This window comes from Salvelinus namaycush, unplaced genomic scaffold (genome assembly GCF_016432855.1).
Source record: "Salvelinus namaycush isolate Seneca unplaced genomic scaffold, SaNama_1.0 Scaffold532, whole genome shotgun sequence".
In the NCBI taxonomy this organism is placed as follows: domain Eukaryota; kingdom Metazoa; phylum Chordata; class Actinopteri; order Salmoniformes; family Salmonidae; genus Salvelinus; species Salvelinus namaycush.
This window is the reverse complement of record NW_024061234.1, coordinates 35,099-52,495: the sequence shown is the minus strand read 5'-3', so window position 1 is coordinate 52,495 and position 17,397 is coordinate 35,099. Positions and strand designations below refer to the sequence as shown.

The 17,397-nt window shown below is 46.4% G+C and overlaps 1 protein-coding gene across 2 annotated transcripts in view; it reads left to right on the top strand.

Moving 5' to 3' along the window:
- LOC120041768 (gamma-aminobutyric acid receptor subunit beta-3-like) overlaps positions 1–17,397 on the top strand; it is a 94,097-nt gene that overhangs the window by 56,639 nt on the left and 20,061 nt on the right. For both annotated transcript variants that reach the window (XM_038986631.1, XM_038986632.1), the window contains exon 7: positions 2,168–2,320. In XM_038986631.1, the coding sequence (XP_038842559.1) occupies positions 2,168–2,320 (153 nt within the window). The remainder of the gene's footprint in view (positions 1–2,167; positions 2,321–17,397) is intronic.

The window sequence follows — 17,397 nt, the reverse complement described above, 5'->3', positions numbered from 1 at the left end:
CACGTCTAGTGGAGACCATGAGGAAGCTTTAACACGTCTAGTGGAGACCATGATGAGGCTTTAACACGTCTAGTGGAGACCATGATGAGGCTTTAACACGTCTAGTGGAGACCATGATGAGGCTTTAACACGTCTAGTGGAGACCATGAGGCTTTAACACGTCTAGTGGAGACCATGATGAGGCTTTAACACGTCTAGTGGAGACCATGATGAGGCTTTAACACGTCTAGTGGAGACCATGACGAAGCTTTAACACGTCTAGTGGAGACCATGATGAGGCTTTAACACGTCTAGTGGAGACCATGAGGCTTTAACACGTCTAGTGGAGACCATGACGAAGCTTTAACACGTCTAGTGGAGACCATGATGAAGCTTTAACACGTCTAGTGGAGACCATGAGGCTTTAACACGTCTAGTGGAGACCATGATGAGGCTTTAACACGTCTAGTGGAGACCATGATGAGGCTTTAACACGTCTAGTGGAGACCATGATGAGGCTTTAACACGTCTAGTGGAGACCATGATGAGGCTTTAACACGTCTAGTGGAGACCATGATGAGGCTTTAACACGTCTAGTGGAGACCATGATGAAGCTTTAACACGTCTAGTGGAGACCATGATGAGGCTTTAACACGTCTAGTGGAGACCATGATGAAGCTTTAACACGTCTAGTGGAGACCATGATGAGGCTTTAACACGTCTAGTGGAGACCATGAGGCTTTAACACGTCTAGTGGAGACCATGAGGCTTTAACACGTCTAGTGGAGACCATGATGAGGCTTTAACACGTCTAGTGGAGACCATGAGGCTTTAACACGTCTAGTGGAGACCATGATGAGGCTTTAACACGTCTAGTGGAGACCATGATGAGGCTTTAACACGTCTAGTGGAGACCATGATGAGGCTTTAACACGTCTAGTGGAGACCATGACGAAGCTTTAACACGTCTAGTGGAGACCATGACGAAGCTTTAACACGGCTAGTGGAGACCATGATGAGGCTTTAACACGTCTAGTGGAGACCATGATGAGGCTTTAACACGTCTAGTGGAGACCATGATGAAGCTTTAACATGTCTAGTGGAGACCATGACGAAGCTTTAACACGTCTAGTGGAGACCATGATGAAGCTTTAACACGTCTAGTGGAGACCATGATGAGGCTTTAACACGTCTAGTGGAGACCATGATGAGGCTTTAACACGTCTAGTGGAGACCATGACGAAGCTTTAACACGTCTAGTGGAGACCATGATGAGGCTTTAACACGTCTAGTGGAGACCATGATGAGGCTTTAACACGTCTAGTGGAGACCATGATGAGGCTTTAACACGTCTAGTGGAGACCATGATGAGGCTTTAACACGTCTAGTGGAGACCATGATGAGGCTTTAACACGTCTAGTGGAGACCATGATGAGGCTTTAACACGTCTAGTGGAGACCATGATGAGGCTTTAACACGTCTAGTGGAGACCATGATGAGGCTTTAACATAAATAAGTGATGTTTCAACTACTAGTATTACTGAAGCTATAGCCTACTGCCTATTCTATTACTAAAGCTATAGCCTACTGTCTTCTGAGTATTTGATGAATGTATTTGCTACTTTGACGGTATAATATAGTTTTGATGAACTTATTTGTTTTGATAAGGCAACTACATTTTGAAAATGCATTGACTGTTTAGCAAAAGGACAGCGAGTTCTTTGTCTCTGTTTTGAAAATCGATTGTTCCAGAAAATGATTGTACGCGATTGAGAAAAACTGTAATGTCATCGAAGCGTTTAAACGTTAATATGTTAACGTTAATAAACGTTTATTATTCTACTGATAAATTAAATTTACATTTCCATTGTGGTCTCGATGCTAAGATGCGAACAAATCATTGGAAGTTTGGTCCAGGCTTGCTTGTTACCATGGTGACAAACTCACCCATGCTGCCGTTGCTATGGGAACGTGAAACAAGCCACGACATAAGATAGGCCTATCACTGTGTTTGTGCCGCTTGAGTTAAGCAGTAGTACTGTCACTTTTTCCATCTTCTCCCACCTTCTACTATGTTGTGTTCCTATAGACAGGTGCCGTCCCAAGACGGTCTCTAGTTAGTACAGTCTAGTCCAGGCCATTCTGTATGTCTGTCTTGAAATAAGAAGCAATATTGTTTTCCCTACAGGTGCCTACCCACGTCTGTCTCTGAGCTTCAAGCTAAAGAGGAACATCGGCTACTTCATCCTGCAGACGTACATGCCCTCCATCCTGATCACCATCCTGTCCTGGGTCTCCTTCTGGATCAACTACGATGCCTCTGCTGCCAGAGTGGCTTTGGGTACTGCCTTTAAAACTGACCTCTGATCTGTAGAGAGAGAGAGAGACGGGGATAGTGTGACTGTCCCCTCCGCTGCCAGAGTGGCTTTGGGTACTGCCTTTAAAACTGACCTCTGATCTGTAGAGAGAGAGAGAGACGGGGTTAGTGTGACTGTCCCCTCTGAACCAGTGCATTGGGACACAGAGTGCGGGGGGGGGGGTGCTGTGTGGTTATTTAAGATACTCTTGGAAGAGGTAGGGTTTCAGATGTTTTGGGAACATGGGTAGGGACTCTGCTGTCCTAGATTCAGGGGGAAACCTGGTTCCACCAGAACAGAGTGCTCGGGTTGGGATATAGGGTTTGAGGATAGCCTGAGGGTAGGGAGGGCCAGGTCCTCTTGCTGTTCCGTAGGTAAGCACCATGGTGTTGTAGTGGATGTGAGTTTCAACTGGAAGCCAGTGGAGTGTGTGGAGGAGTGGGGTAACATGGGAGAACTTAGGAAGGTTGAAAACCAAGTGGGTTGCAGAGTTTTGGATAAATTGCAGGGGTTTTAATGGCACAAGCTGAGAGCCCAGAGCCCAGACTCCTGCAGGAGTGAGTCACTGCTTTGATGTTTGCAGAGAATGACAGAGTGTTATCCAGGGTCATGCCAGGTTCTTTGCACTCTGGGAGGACAACACTGTGGAGTTGTCAACTGTGATGGCAAGGTCTTTGAACGGGCAGGCATTCCCCGGGAGGAAGAGCAGCTCTGTCTTGTCGATATTGACCTTGACGTGGTGGACCGACATCCAAGTTGAAATATCTGCCAGGCACGCAGAGATGCGTGTCGCCACCTGGGAGTCAGAGGGGAGGAAGGAGAAAAGTAGTTGAGTGTCATCTGTATAGCAAATATAGGAGAGACCATGTGAGGATATGACGGAGCTGAGTGACTTGGTGTATAGAGAGAAGAGGAGAGGTCCATCCTCATAGCAGTGATAGGAGAGACCATGTGAGGATATGACAGAGCTGAGTGACTTGGTGTATAGAGAGAACAGGAGAGGTCCATCCTCATAGCAGTGATAGGAGAGACCATGTGAGGATATGACAGAGCTGAGTGACTTGGTGTATAGAGAGGAGAGGTCCATCCTCATAGCAGTGAGAGGAGAGACCATGTGAGGATATGACGGAGCTGAGTGACTTGGTCTACAGAGAGAACAGGAGAGGTCCATCCTCATAGCAGTGATAGGAGAGACCATGTGAGGATATGACAGAGCTGAGTGACTTGGTGTATAGAGAGAAGAGGAGAGGTCCATTCTCATAGCAGTGATAGGAGAGACCATGATGGATAGCACAGAGCTGAGTGACTTGGTCTATAGAGAGAAGAGGAGAGGTCCATCCTCATAGCAGTGATAGGAGAGACCATGTGAGGATATGACAGAGCTCAGTGACTTGGTGTATAGAGAGAAGAGGAGAGGTCCATTCTCATAGCAGTGATAGGAGAGACCATGATGGATAGCACAGAGCTGAGTGACTTGGTCTATAGAGAGAAGAGGAGAGGTCCATCCTCATAGCAGTGATAGGAGAGACCATGTGAGGATATGACAGAGCTCAGTGACTTGGTGTATAGAGAGAAGAGGAGAGGTCCATCCTCATAGCAGTGATAGGAGAGACCAGGTGAGGATATGACCAGTGACTTGGTATATAGAGTGTTACGTGGAGTGGAACAGGGAAACCCAAGAGCAGACTCAGACAAGGAGACTGGGATGAAGTAACCAAGGTATTTATTAAAACACAGCGGGAAGCTGGGTTCGCGCCCAGGCTCTGTCGCAGCCGGCCGCGACCGGGAGGTCCGTGGGGCGACGCACAATTGGCATAGCGTCGTCCGGGTTAGGGAGGGTTTGGCCGGTAGGGATATCCTTGTCTCATCGCGCTCCAGCGACTCCTGTGGCGGGCCAGGCGCAGTGCGCGCTAACCAAGGGGGCCAGGTACACGGTGTTTCCTCCGACACATTGGTGCGGCTGGCTTCCGGGTTGGAGGCGCGCTGTGTTAAGAAGCAGTGCGGCTTGGTTGGGTTGTGCTTCGGAGGACGCATGGCTTTCGACCTTCGTCTCTCCCGAGCCCGTACGGGAGTTGTAGCGATGAGACAAGATAGTAATTACTAGCGATTGGATACCACGAAAATTGGGGAGAAAATGGGATAAAAATTTAAAAAATAAAAATAAAAAATAATTTAAAAAAACACAGCGGGAAGATGGAGTGCAGGCCAGGGGAAGCTCGAGCAGGTTGCAGGAAAGCAGGTGCTGAGGCTGGAGCTAGAAGGTTTTGGGACAGGGTAAGCAGGTCCGAAGGGGAATTCAAGGGAGCAGTAGAGTGGGGAATCCAGGGCAGAGTAGCAGGATGAGGAGGCGTGGGACTGGAGACAGGGACCAGTGTCAGAGTGGGCAGAACTGTAGCGGAGAGGAAAACCGTATCAGGCAAGGAAAAACAGGCACAACAGGATAACAGGATCTGAATAGTAATAAACGTCTAGAAACGTAGACTGACTGAGCAGAGATTACGATCTGGCAGCGTGGAAGTGGCAGGGCTGAGTATTTGTAGAGGTCTTGATTATGGAACAGGTTGCAGCTGGTGGGGATCTGCTCTGACTCCAGCACACCTGTCTCCATCCACACAATCACACACAGAGGGAGAGCACTGGGGAGAGGCGGCAGGTCAAGGAGACACAGAATGAGCAGTAGAGGGTGTGGCAAGAGCAGATGTAACATAGAGAGAAGAGGAGAGGGCCTAGAACCGAGCCCTGGGGGACACCAGTAGTGAGAATATGTGGTGCAGACACAGATCCTCTCCACGTCACCTGGTAGGAGCGGCCTGCCAGGTAGGATGCAATCCAATAGTGTGTAGAGCCTGAGACGCCCAGCCCTGAGAGGGTGGAGAGGAGGATCTCATAGAGCCTGAGACACCCAGCCCTGAGAGGGTGGAGAGGAGGATCTCATAGAGCCTGAGACACCCAGCCCTGAGAGGGTGGAGAGGAGGATCTGATAGAGCCTGAGACGCCCAGCCCTGAGAGGGTGGAGAGGAGGATCTCATAGAGCCTGAGACACCCAGCCCTGAGAGGGTGGAGAGGAGGATCTGATGGTTCACGGGGTCGAAGGCAGCGGCTGGATCTAGGAGGATGAGAACAGAGGAGAGAGAGTCAGCTTTGGCAGTCTCCATGACACAGAGAAGAGCAGTCTCAGTTGAGTGACCCATCTTGAGAAGGAGGTCAGAGACCTGGCCTTGTGGTGCCAGGACAGCAACCTCTCCCTCAACGTGGTCAAGACTAAGGAGAAGATTGTGGACTACAGGAAAAGGAGGACCGAGCACGCCGCCATTCTCATCGACGGGGCTGTAGTGGAGCAGGTTGAGAGCTTCAAGTTCCTTGGTGTCCACATCACCAACAAACTATCATGGTCCAAGCACACCAAGACAGTTGTGAAGAGGGCACGACAAAACCTATTCCCCCTCAGGAGACTGAAAATATTTGGCATGAGTCCTCAGATCCTCAAAAGGTTCTACAGCTGCGCCATTGAGAGCATCCTGACCGGTTGCATCACCGCCTGGTATGGCAACTGCTCTGCATCTGACCGTAAGGCTCTACAGAGTGCCATCACTGGGTCCAAGCTTCCTGCCATACAGGACCTCTATACCAGGCGGTGTCAGAGGAAGGCCCTAAAAATTGTCAGACTACCCTAGTCACCCTAGTCATAGACTGTTCTCTCTGCTACCGCACAGCAAGCGGTACCGGAGCGCCAAGTCTAGGTCTAAGAGGCTTCTAAACAGCTTCTACCCCCAAGCAATAAGACTCCTGAACATCTAATCAGACATTTTGCATTGCCCCCCCCCCCCTCCTCTTTTACGCTGCTGCTACTATCTGTTATCATCTATGCATAGTCACTTTAATAACTCTACCCACATGTACATATTACCTCAATTACCTCAACTAACCGGTGCCCCCGCACATTGACTCTGTACCGGTACCCCACTGTATATAGTCTCGCTATTGTTATTTTACTGCTGCTCTTTAATTATTTGTTACTTTATTTTTCTTAAAACTGCATTGTTGATTAAGGGCTTGTAAGTACGCATTTCACTGTAAGGTCTACACCTGTTGTATATCATTCCTTCCACTCTCTCCTCTCTACCTCTGTATCTGCTACACCTGTTGTATATCATTCCTTCCACTCCCTCCTCTCTACCTCTGTATCTGCTGCTTAAGCCAAAAAGTGGCTTAAGCAGCAGATACAGAGATAGAGAAGAGGGAGTGGAAGGCATGATATACAACAGGTGTAGCAGATACAGAGGTAGAGAAGAGGGAGTGGAAGGAATGATAGGTCCTCTGAAAGTTTAGTTTTCCTAGATTTTCACTCAGCTGCCCACTGCCCTGTTCTGTAAGCTCACAATGAGTCACTCGGAGCAAGAGAGGAGGGGCTGACCTGGCCGGGAGGGAAGGGGACCGTGTGAGTCATAGGAGGCGAAAAGGGAGGAGAGTAGGGTCGAAGAGGCAGAATCAGGAGACAAGAGGGAGAAGGATTTATCAGAAGGGACAGATGATAGGATAGAAGAGGAGAGAGTAGTGGGAGAGAGACCATCTGGGTAGGGGCTGAGTGGTTAGAGATGATAGAAGAGGAGAGAGTAGTGGGAGAGAGAGAGAGACCATCTGGGTAGGGGCTGAGTGGTTAGAGATGATAGGATAGAAGAGGAGAGAGTAGTGGGAGAGAGAGAGACCATCTGGGTAGGGGCTGAGTGGTTAGAGATGATAGGATAGAAGAGGAGAGAGTAGTGGGAGAGAGAGAGAGACCATCTGGGTAGGGGCTGAGTGGTTAGAGATGATAGGATAGAAGAGGAGAGAGTAGTGAGAGAGAGAGAGACCATCTGGGTAGGGGCTGAGTGGTTAGAGATGATAGGATAGAAGAGGAGAGAGTAGTGAGAGAGAGAGAGACCATCTGGGTAAGGGTTGGAGGAAAGGGAGACGGAAAAGGGAACAAGACCTGGAGGGAGGTTGCAGTAAGATTAGTAGGAGAACAGTCTCTAGTAGGAGAACAAGAGTATTGCCTGCCTTGTGAGTTGGAGGGGACTGGGATAGGGTGAGGTCAAAAGAGGCAAGGAGTGAAAAAAGAGAGTTGGAAAGAAATGAATTGATTACATGGGCGGATGGCGCAGTTGATGTACTTGGTCGACACGTTCCTGAAAGGGGAATGATCTTGGTGGACACGTTGCTGAAAGTTGAATGATCTTGCAACTATGAATTTTGATAGAAAAGTTAGCTAATTAGATAGGATCTTGAAACCATGGACACACTTCAAAAGGCACTCGCACATCTGAGCTATCTTAGTTGCAGGTGCATGGTAACAATTTAATAAGATAAGAAAAAAATATGAAACTCCCAAGCTGCTCTGGATAGTACCACTGCTCTGGATAGTATCACTGGATAGTATCACTGCTCTGGATAGTATCACTGCTCTGATAGTATCACTGCTCTGGATAGTATCACTGCTCTGGATAGTATCACTGGATAGTATCACTACTCTGGCTAGTATCACTGGATAGTATCACTACTGTTGATAGTATCACTACTCTGGATAGTATCACTGCTCTGGATAGTATCTCTGGATAGTATCACTACTGTTGATAGTATCACTACTCTGGATAGTATCACTGCTCTGGATAGTATCTCTGGATAGTATCACTACTGTTGATAGTATCACTGCTCTGGATAGTATCACTGCTCTGGATAGTATCACTGCTCTGGATAGTATCACTACTCTGGATAGTATCACTACTCTGGATAGTATCACTGCTCTGGATAGTATCACTACTCTGGATAGTATCTCTACTCTGGATAGTATCACTACTCTGGATAGTATCACTGCTCTGGATAGTATCACTGCTCTGGATAGTATCACTGCTCTGGATAGTATCACTACTCTGGATAGTATCACTGCTCTGGATAGTACCACTACTCTGGATAGTATCACTGCTCTGATAGTATCACTACTCTGGATAGTATCACTACTCTGGCTAGTATCACTACTCTGGCTAGTATCACTGCTCTGGATAGTATCACTGCCCTGGATAGTATCACTGCTCTGGATAGTATCACTGGATAGTATCACTGCTCTGATAGTATCACTACTCTGGATAGTATCACTGCTCTGGATAGTATCACTGCTCTGGATAGTATCACTGCTCTGGATAGTATCACTACTCTGGATAGTATCACTGCTCTGGATAGTATCACTACTCTGGATAGTATCACTGGATAGTATCACTACTCTGGATAGTATCACTACTCTGGATAGTATCACTACTCTGGATAGTATCACTGGATAGTATCACTGCTCTGGATAGTATCACTACTCTGGATAGTATCACTGGATAGTATCACTGGATAGTATCACTGGATAGTATCACTGCTCTGGATAGTATCACTACTCTGGATAGTATCACTACTCTGGATAGTATCACTACTCTGGATAGTATCACTGCTCTGGATAGTATCACTACTCTGGATAGTATCACTGGATAGTATCACTACTCTGGATAGTATCACTGGATAGTATCACTGCTCTGGATAGTATCACTACTCTGGATAGTATCACTGGATAGTATCACTGGATAGTATCACTGGATAGTATCACTGCTCTGGATAGTATCACTACTCTGGATAGTATCACTACTCTGGATAGTATCACTGCTAGTATCACTGCTCTGGATAGTATCACTGCTCTGATAGTATCACTGCTCTGGATAGTATCACTGCTCTGGATAGTATCACTGGATAGTATCACTGCTCTGGATAGTATCACTACTCTGGATAGTATCACTACTCTGGATAGTATCACTACTCTGGATAGTATCACTGCTCTGGATAGTATCACTGGATAGTATCACTACTCTGGATAGTATCACTACTCTGGATAGTATCACTGGATAGTATCACTGCTCTGGATAGTATCACTACTCTGGATAGTATCACTACTCTGGATAGTATCACTGCTCTGGATAGTATCACTACTCTGGATAGTATCACTGCTCTGTATAGTATCACTGCTCTGGATAGTATCACTGCTCTGGTTAGTATCACTGCTAGTATCACTGCTCTGTATAGTATCACTACTCTGGATAGTATCACTGCTCTGGTTAATATCACTGCTAGTATCACTGCTCTGTATAGTATCACTACTCTGGATAGTATCACTACTCTGGATAGTATCACTACTCTGGATAGTATCACTGCTCTGGATAGTATCACTGCTCTGGATAGTATCACTGCTCTGGATAGTATCACTGCTCTGGATAGTATCACTGCTCTGGATAGTATCACTACTCTGGATAGTATCACTGCTCTGGATAGTATCACTGCTCTGGATAGTATCACTGCTCTGGATAGTATCACTACTCTGGATAGTATCACTACTCTGGATAGTATCACTACTCTGGATAGTATCACTACTCTGGATAGTATCACTGCTCTGGTTAGTATCACTGCTCTGGTTAGTATCACTACTCTGGATAGTATCACTGCTCTGGATAGTATCACTACTCTGGATAGTACCACTACTCTGGATAGTACCACTGCTCTGGATAGTACCACTGCTCTGGATAGTATCACTACTCTGGATAGTATCACTACTCTGGATAGTATCACTGCTCTGGATAGTATCACTACTCTGGATAGTACCACTACTCTGGATAGTACCACTACTCTGGATAGTACCACTGCTCTGGATAGTATCACTACTCTGGATAGTATCACTACTCTGGATAGTATCACTGGATAGTATCACTGCTCTGGATAGTATCACTACTCTGGATAGTATCACTGTTCTGGATAGTATCACTACTCTGGATAGTATCACTGGGTAGTATCACTGCTCTGGATAGTATCACTACTCTGGATAGTATCACTGCTCTGGATAGTATCACTGCTCTGGATAGTATCACTGCTCTTGATAGTATCACGGCTCTGGATAGTCTCACTGCTCTGGATAGTATCACTACTCTGGATAGTATCACTGCTCTGGTTAGTATCACTGCTCTGGTTAGTATCACTGCTCTGGATAGTATCACTACTCTGGATAGTATCACTACTCTGGATAGTATCACTACTCTGGATAGTATCACTACTCTGGATAGTATCACTGCTCTGGATAGTATCACTGCTCTGGATAGTATCACTACTCTGGATAGTATCACTACTCTGGATAGTATCACTGCTCTGGATAGTATCACTGCTCTGGATAGTATCACTGCTCTGGATAGTATCTCTGGATAGTATCACTACTCTGGATAGTATCACTGCTCTGGATAGTATCACTGCTCTGGATAGTATCACTGCTCTGATAGTATCACTACTCTGGATAGTATCTCTGGATAGTATCACTACTCTTGATAGTATCACTACTCTGGATAGTATCACTGCTCTGGATAGTATCACTGCTCTGTCTAGTATCACTACTCTGGATAGTATCACTACTCTGGATAGTATCTCTACTCTGGATAGTATCTCTGGATAGTATCACTGCTCTGGATAGTATCACTACTCTTGATAGTATCACTACTCTGGATAGTATCACTGCTCTGGTTAGTATCACTACTCTGGATAGTATCACTACTCTGGATAGTATCACTACTCTGGATAGTATCACTACTCTGGATAGTATCACTACTCTGGATAGTACCACTGCTCTGGATAGTATCACTACTCTGATAGAGCAGTGGTCTGGTTCCATTAGGAATCACAGTCTGGTTCCATTAGAAATCACAGTCTTGTTCCATTAGAAATCACAGTCTGGTTCCATTAGGAATCACAGTCTGGTTCCATTAGGAATCACAGTCTGGTTCCATTAGGAATCACAGTCTGGTTCCATTAGGAATCACAGTCTGGTTCCATTAAATCTCAATCCAGGTCAGGTGGACATGATTTGAAAGCGTATTCTACTGCCAACATGCCTAGCTAAGTTATAAAATATGATCTTACAGTGTTAGGCTTTCACAAGGCTTTCTCTCTGCTACCGCACGGCAAGCGGTACCGGAGCGCCAAGCCTAGGTTCAAGAGGCTTCTGAACAGCTTCTACCCCCAAGCCATAAGACTACTGCATTGCCATCCCCCCCTTTTACGCTGCTGCTACTCTCTGTTATTATCAATGCATAGTCACTTTAATAACTCTACATACATGTACATATTACCTCAATTACCTCGACTAACCGGTGCCCCCGCGCATTGACTCTGTACCGGTACCCCCCCTGTATACAGTTTCCACATTGACTCTGTACCGGTGCCCCCCTGTATATAGCCTCCACATTGACTCTGTACCGGTACCCCCTGTATATAGCCTCCACATTGACTCTGTACCGTTACCCCCTGTATATAGCCTCCACATTGACTCTGTACCGTAAGACCCTGTATATAGTCTCCAAATTGACTCAGTAGCGGTACCCCCTGTATATAGCCTCCACATTGACTCTGTACCGTAATACCCTGTATATAGCCTCCACATTGACTCTGTACCGGTACACCCTGTATATAGCCTCCACATTGACTCAGTACCGTAATACCCTGTATATAGCCTCCACATTGACTCTGTACCGGTACCCCCTGTATATAGCCTCCACATTGACTCTGTACCGGTACCCCCTGTATATAGCCTCCACATTGACTCTGTACCGGTACCCCCTGTATATAGCCTCCACATTGACTCTGTACCGGTACCTCCTGTATATAGTCTCCACATTGACTCTGTACCGGTACCCCCTGTATAGAGCCTCCACATTGACCCTGTACCGTAACACCCTGTATATAGCCTCCACATTGACTCTGTACCGGTACCCCCTGTATATAGCCTCCACATTGACTCTGTACCGGTACCCCCTGTATATAGCCTCCACATTGACTCTGTACCGTAAGACCCTGTATATAGTCTCCAAATTGACTCAGTAGCGGTACCCCCTGTATATAGCCTCCACATTGACTCTGTACCGTAATACCCTGTATATAGCCTCCACATTGACTCTGTACCGTAACACCCTGTATATAGCCTCCACATTGACTCTGTACCGTAACTCCCTGTATATAGCCTCCACATTGACTCTGTACCGGTACCCCCCTGTATATAGCCTCCACATTGACTCTGTACCGGTACCTCCTGTATATAGCCTCCACATTGACTCTGTACCGGTACCCCCTGTATATAGTCTCCACATTGACTCTGTACCGGTACCCCCCCTATATATAGCCTCCACATTGACTCTGTACCAGTACTCCCTGTATATAGCCTCCACATTGACTCTGTACCGGTACCCCCTGTATATAGCCTCCACATTGACTCTGTACCGGTACCTCCTGTATATAGCCTCCACATTGACTCTGTACCAGTACTCCCTGTATATAGCCTCCACATTGACTCTGTACCGGTACCCCCTGTATACAGCCTCCACATTGACTCTGTACCGTAACACCCTGTATATAACCTCCACATTGACTCTGTACCGGTACCCCCTGTATATAGCCTCCACATTGACTCTGTACCGGTACCCCCTGTATATAGCCTCCACATTGACTCAGTACCGTAACACCCTGTTTATAACCTCCACATTGACTCTGTACCGGTACCCCCTGTATATAGCCTCCACATTGACTCTGTACCGGTACCCCCTGTATATAACCTCCACATTGACTCTGTACCGGTACCCCCTGTATATAGCCTCCACATTGACTCTGTACCGTAACACCCTGTATATAGCCTCCACATTGACTCTGTACCGGTACCCCCTGTATATAGCCTCCACATTGACTCTGTACCGGTACCCCCTGTATATAGCCTCCACATTGACTCAGTACCGTAACACCCTGTATATAGCCTCCACATTGACTCTGTACCGGTACCTCCTGTATATAGCCTCCACATTGACTCTGTACCGGTACCCCCTGTATATAGTCTCCACATTGACTCTGTACAGGTACCCCCTGTATATAGCCTCCACATTGACTCTGTACCGGTACCCCCTGTATATAGCCTCCACATTGACTCTGTACCGGTACCCCCTGTATATAGCCTCCACATTGACTCTGTACCGGTACCCCCTGTATATAGCCTCCACATTGACTCTGTACCGGTACCCCCTGTATATAGCCTCCACATTGACTCTGTACCGGTACCCCCTGTATATAGTCTCCACATTGACTCTGTACCAGTACCCCCTGTATATAGCCTCCACATTGACTCTGTACCGGTACCCCCTGTATATAGCCTCCACATTGACTCTGTACCGGTACCCCCTGTATATAGCCTCCTTCTGTTCAGGACAACCCAGCGTATAACACATCATCCTGTAACTGTGGATCAAACATAGCGATCATAAATGTTGATATTGTAATTGACATGAGTTTTCAGATATGGACATGTGAAATGCACATTTGGACACATGGGAGTGTGTGGTTTGCTTGTATGACCTCAAAGCGGTATTTATTATAACCCTCAACGTCTCATCTGTCAGAACACATCCTCTCCTCTCTATTTATCCTCAACGTCTCATCTGTCAGAACACATCCTCTCCTCTCTATTTACAGCATCCTCAACGTCTCATCTGTCAGAACACATCCTCTCCTCTCTATTTACAGCATCCTCAACGTCTCATCTGTCAGAACACATCCTCTCCTCTCTATTTACAGCATCCTCAACGTCTCATCTGTCAGAACACATCCTCTCCTCTCTATTTATCCTCAACGTCTCATCTGTCAGAACACATCCTCTCCTCTCTATTTACAGCATCCTCAACGTCTCATCTGTCAGAACACATCCTCTCCTCTCTATTTACAGCATCCTCAACGTCTCATCTGTCAGAACACATCCTCTCCTCTCTATTTATCCTCAACGTCTCATCTGTCAGAACACATCCTCTCCTCTCTATTTACAGCATCCTCAACGTCTCATCTGTCAGAACACATCCTCTCCTCTCTATTTACAGCATCCTCAACGTCTCATCTGTCAGAACACATCCTCTCCTCTCTATTTATCCTCAACGTCTCATCTGTCAGAACACATCCTCTCCTCTCTATTTACAGCATCCTCAACGTCTCATCTGTCAGAACACATCCTCTCCTCTCTATTTACAGCATCCTCAACGTCTCATCTGTCAGAACACATCCTCTCCTCTCTATTTACAGCATCCTCAACGTCTCATCTGTCAGATCACATCCTCTCCTCTCTATTTACAGCATCCTCAACGTCTCATCTGTCAGAACACATCCTCTCCTCTCTATTTACAGCATCCTCAACGTCTCATCTGTCAGAACACATCCTCTCCTCTCTATTTACAGCATCCTCAACGTCTCATCTGTCAGAACACATCCTCTCCTCTCTATTTACAGCATCCTCAACGTCTCATCTGTCAGAACACATCCTCTCCTCTCTATTTACAGCATCCTCAACGTCTCATCTGTCAGAACACATCCTCTCCTCTCTATTTACAGCATCCTCAACGTCTCATCTGTCAGAACACATCCTCTCCTCTCTATTTACAGCATCCTCAACATCTCATCTGTCAGAACACATCTTCTCCTCTCTATTTATCCTCAACGTCTCATCTGTCAGAACACATCCTCTCCTCTCTATTTACAGCATCCTCAACGTCTCATCTGTCAGAACACATCCTCTCCTCTCTATTTACAGCATCCTCAACGTCTCATCTGTCAGATCACATCCTCTCCTCTCTATTTATCCTCAACGTCTCATCTGTCAGAACACATCCTCTCCTCTCTATTTACAGCATCCTCAACGTCTCATCTGTCAGAACACATCCTCCCCTCTCTATTTACAGCATCCTCAACGTCTCATCTGTCAGAACACATCCTCTCCTCTCTATTTACAGCATCCTCAACGTCTCATCTGTCAGAACACATCCTCTCCTCTCTATTTACAGCATCCTCAACGTCTCATGTGTCAGAACACATCCTCTCCTCTCTATTTACAGCATCCTCAACGTCTCATCTGTCAGAACACATCCTCTCCTCTCTATTTACAGCATCCTCAACGTCTCATCTGTCAGAACACATCCTCTCCTCTCTATTTACAGCATCCTCAACGTCTCATCTGTCAGAACACATCCTCTCCTCTCTATTTATCCTCAACGTCTCATCTGTCAGATCACATCCTCTCCTCTCTATTTACAGCATCCTCAACGTCTCATCTGTCAGAACACATCCTCTCCTCTCTATTTACAGCATCCTCAACGTCTCATCTGTCAGAACACATCCTCTCCTCTCTATTTACAGCATCCTCAACGTCTCATCTGTGAGAACACATCCTCCCCTCTCTATTTACAGCATCCTCAACGTCTCATCTGTCAGAACACATCCTCCCCTCTCTATTTACAGCATCCTCAACGTCTCATCTGTCAGAACACATCCTCTCCTCTCTATTTACAGCATCCTCAACGTCTCATCTGTCAGAACACATCCTCCCCTCTCTATTTACAGCATCCTCAACGTCTCATCTGTCAGAACACATCCTCTCCTCTCTATTTACAGCATCCTCAACGTCTCATCTGTCAGAACACATCCTCTCCTCTCTATTTACAGCATCCTCAACGTCTCATCTGTCAGAACACATCCTCTCCTCTCTATTTACAGCATCCTCAACGTCTCATCTGTCAGAACACATCCTCTCCTCTCTATTTACAGCATCCTCAACGTCTCATCTGTCAGAACACATCCTCTCCTCTCTATTTACAGCATCCTCAACGTCTCATCTGTCAGAACACATCCTCTCCTCTCTATTTACAGCATCCTCAACGTCTCATCTGTCAGAACACATCCTCTCCTCTCTATTTACAGCATCCTCAACGTCTCATCTGTCAGAACACATCCTCTCCTCTCTATTTACAGCATCCTCAACGTCTCATCTGTCAGAACACATCCTCTCCTCTCTATTTACAGCATCCTCAACGTCTCATCTGTCAGAACACATCCTCTCCTCTCTATTTACAGCATCCTCAACGTCTCATCTGTCAGAACACATCCTCTCCTCTCTATTTACAGCATCCTCAACGTCTCATCTGTCAGAACACATCCTCTCCTCTCTATTTACAGCATCCTCAACGTCTCATCTGTCAGAACACATCCTCTCCTCTCTATTTACAGCATCCTCAACGTCTCATCTGTCAGAACACATCCTCTCCTCTCTATTTACAGCATCCTCAACGTCTCATCTGTCAGAACACATCCTCTCCTCTCTATTTACAGCATCCTCAACGTCTCATCTGTTAGAACACATCCTCTCCTCTCTATTTACAGCATCCTCAACGTCTCATCTGTCAGAACACATCCTCTCCTCTCTATTTACAGCATCCTCAACGTCTCATCTGTCAGAACACATCCTCTCCTCTCTATTTACAGCATCCTCAACGTCTCATCTGTCAGAACACATCCTCTCCTCTCTATTTACAGCATCCTCAACGTCTCATCTGTCAGAACACATCCTCTCCTCTCTATTTACAGCATCCTCAACGTCTCATCTGTCAGAACACATCCTCTCCTCTCTATTTACAGCATCCTCAACGTCTCATCTGTCAGAACACATCCTCTCCTCTCTATTTATCCTCAACGTCTCATCTGTCAGAACACATCCTCTCCTCTCTATTTACAGCATCCTCAACGTCTCATCTGTCAGAACACATCCTCTCCTCTCTATTTACAGCATCCTCAACGTCTCATCTGTCAGAACACATCCTCCCCTCTCTATTTACAGCATCCTCAACGTCTCATCTGTCAGAACACATCCTCTCCTCTCTATTTATCCTCAACGTCTCATCTGTCAGAACACATCCTCCCCTCTCTATTTACAGCATCCTCAACGTCTCATCTGTCAGAACACTTCCTCTCCTCTCTATTTATCCTCAACGTCTCATCTGTCAGAACACATCCTCTCCTCTCTATTTACAGCATCCTCAACGTCTCATCTGTCAGAACACATCCTCTCCTCTCTATTTACAGCATCCTCAACGTCTCATCTGTCAGAACACATCCTCTCCTCTCTATTTACAGCATCCTCAACGTCTCATCTGTCAGAACACATCCTCTC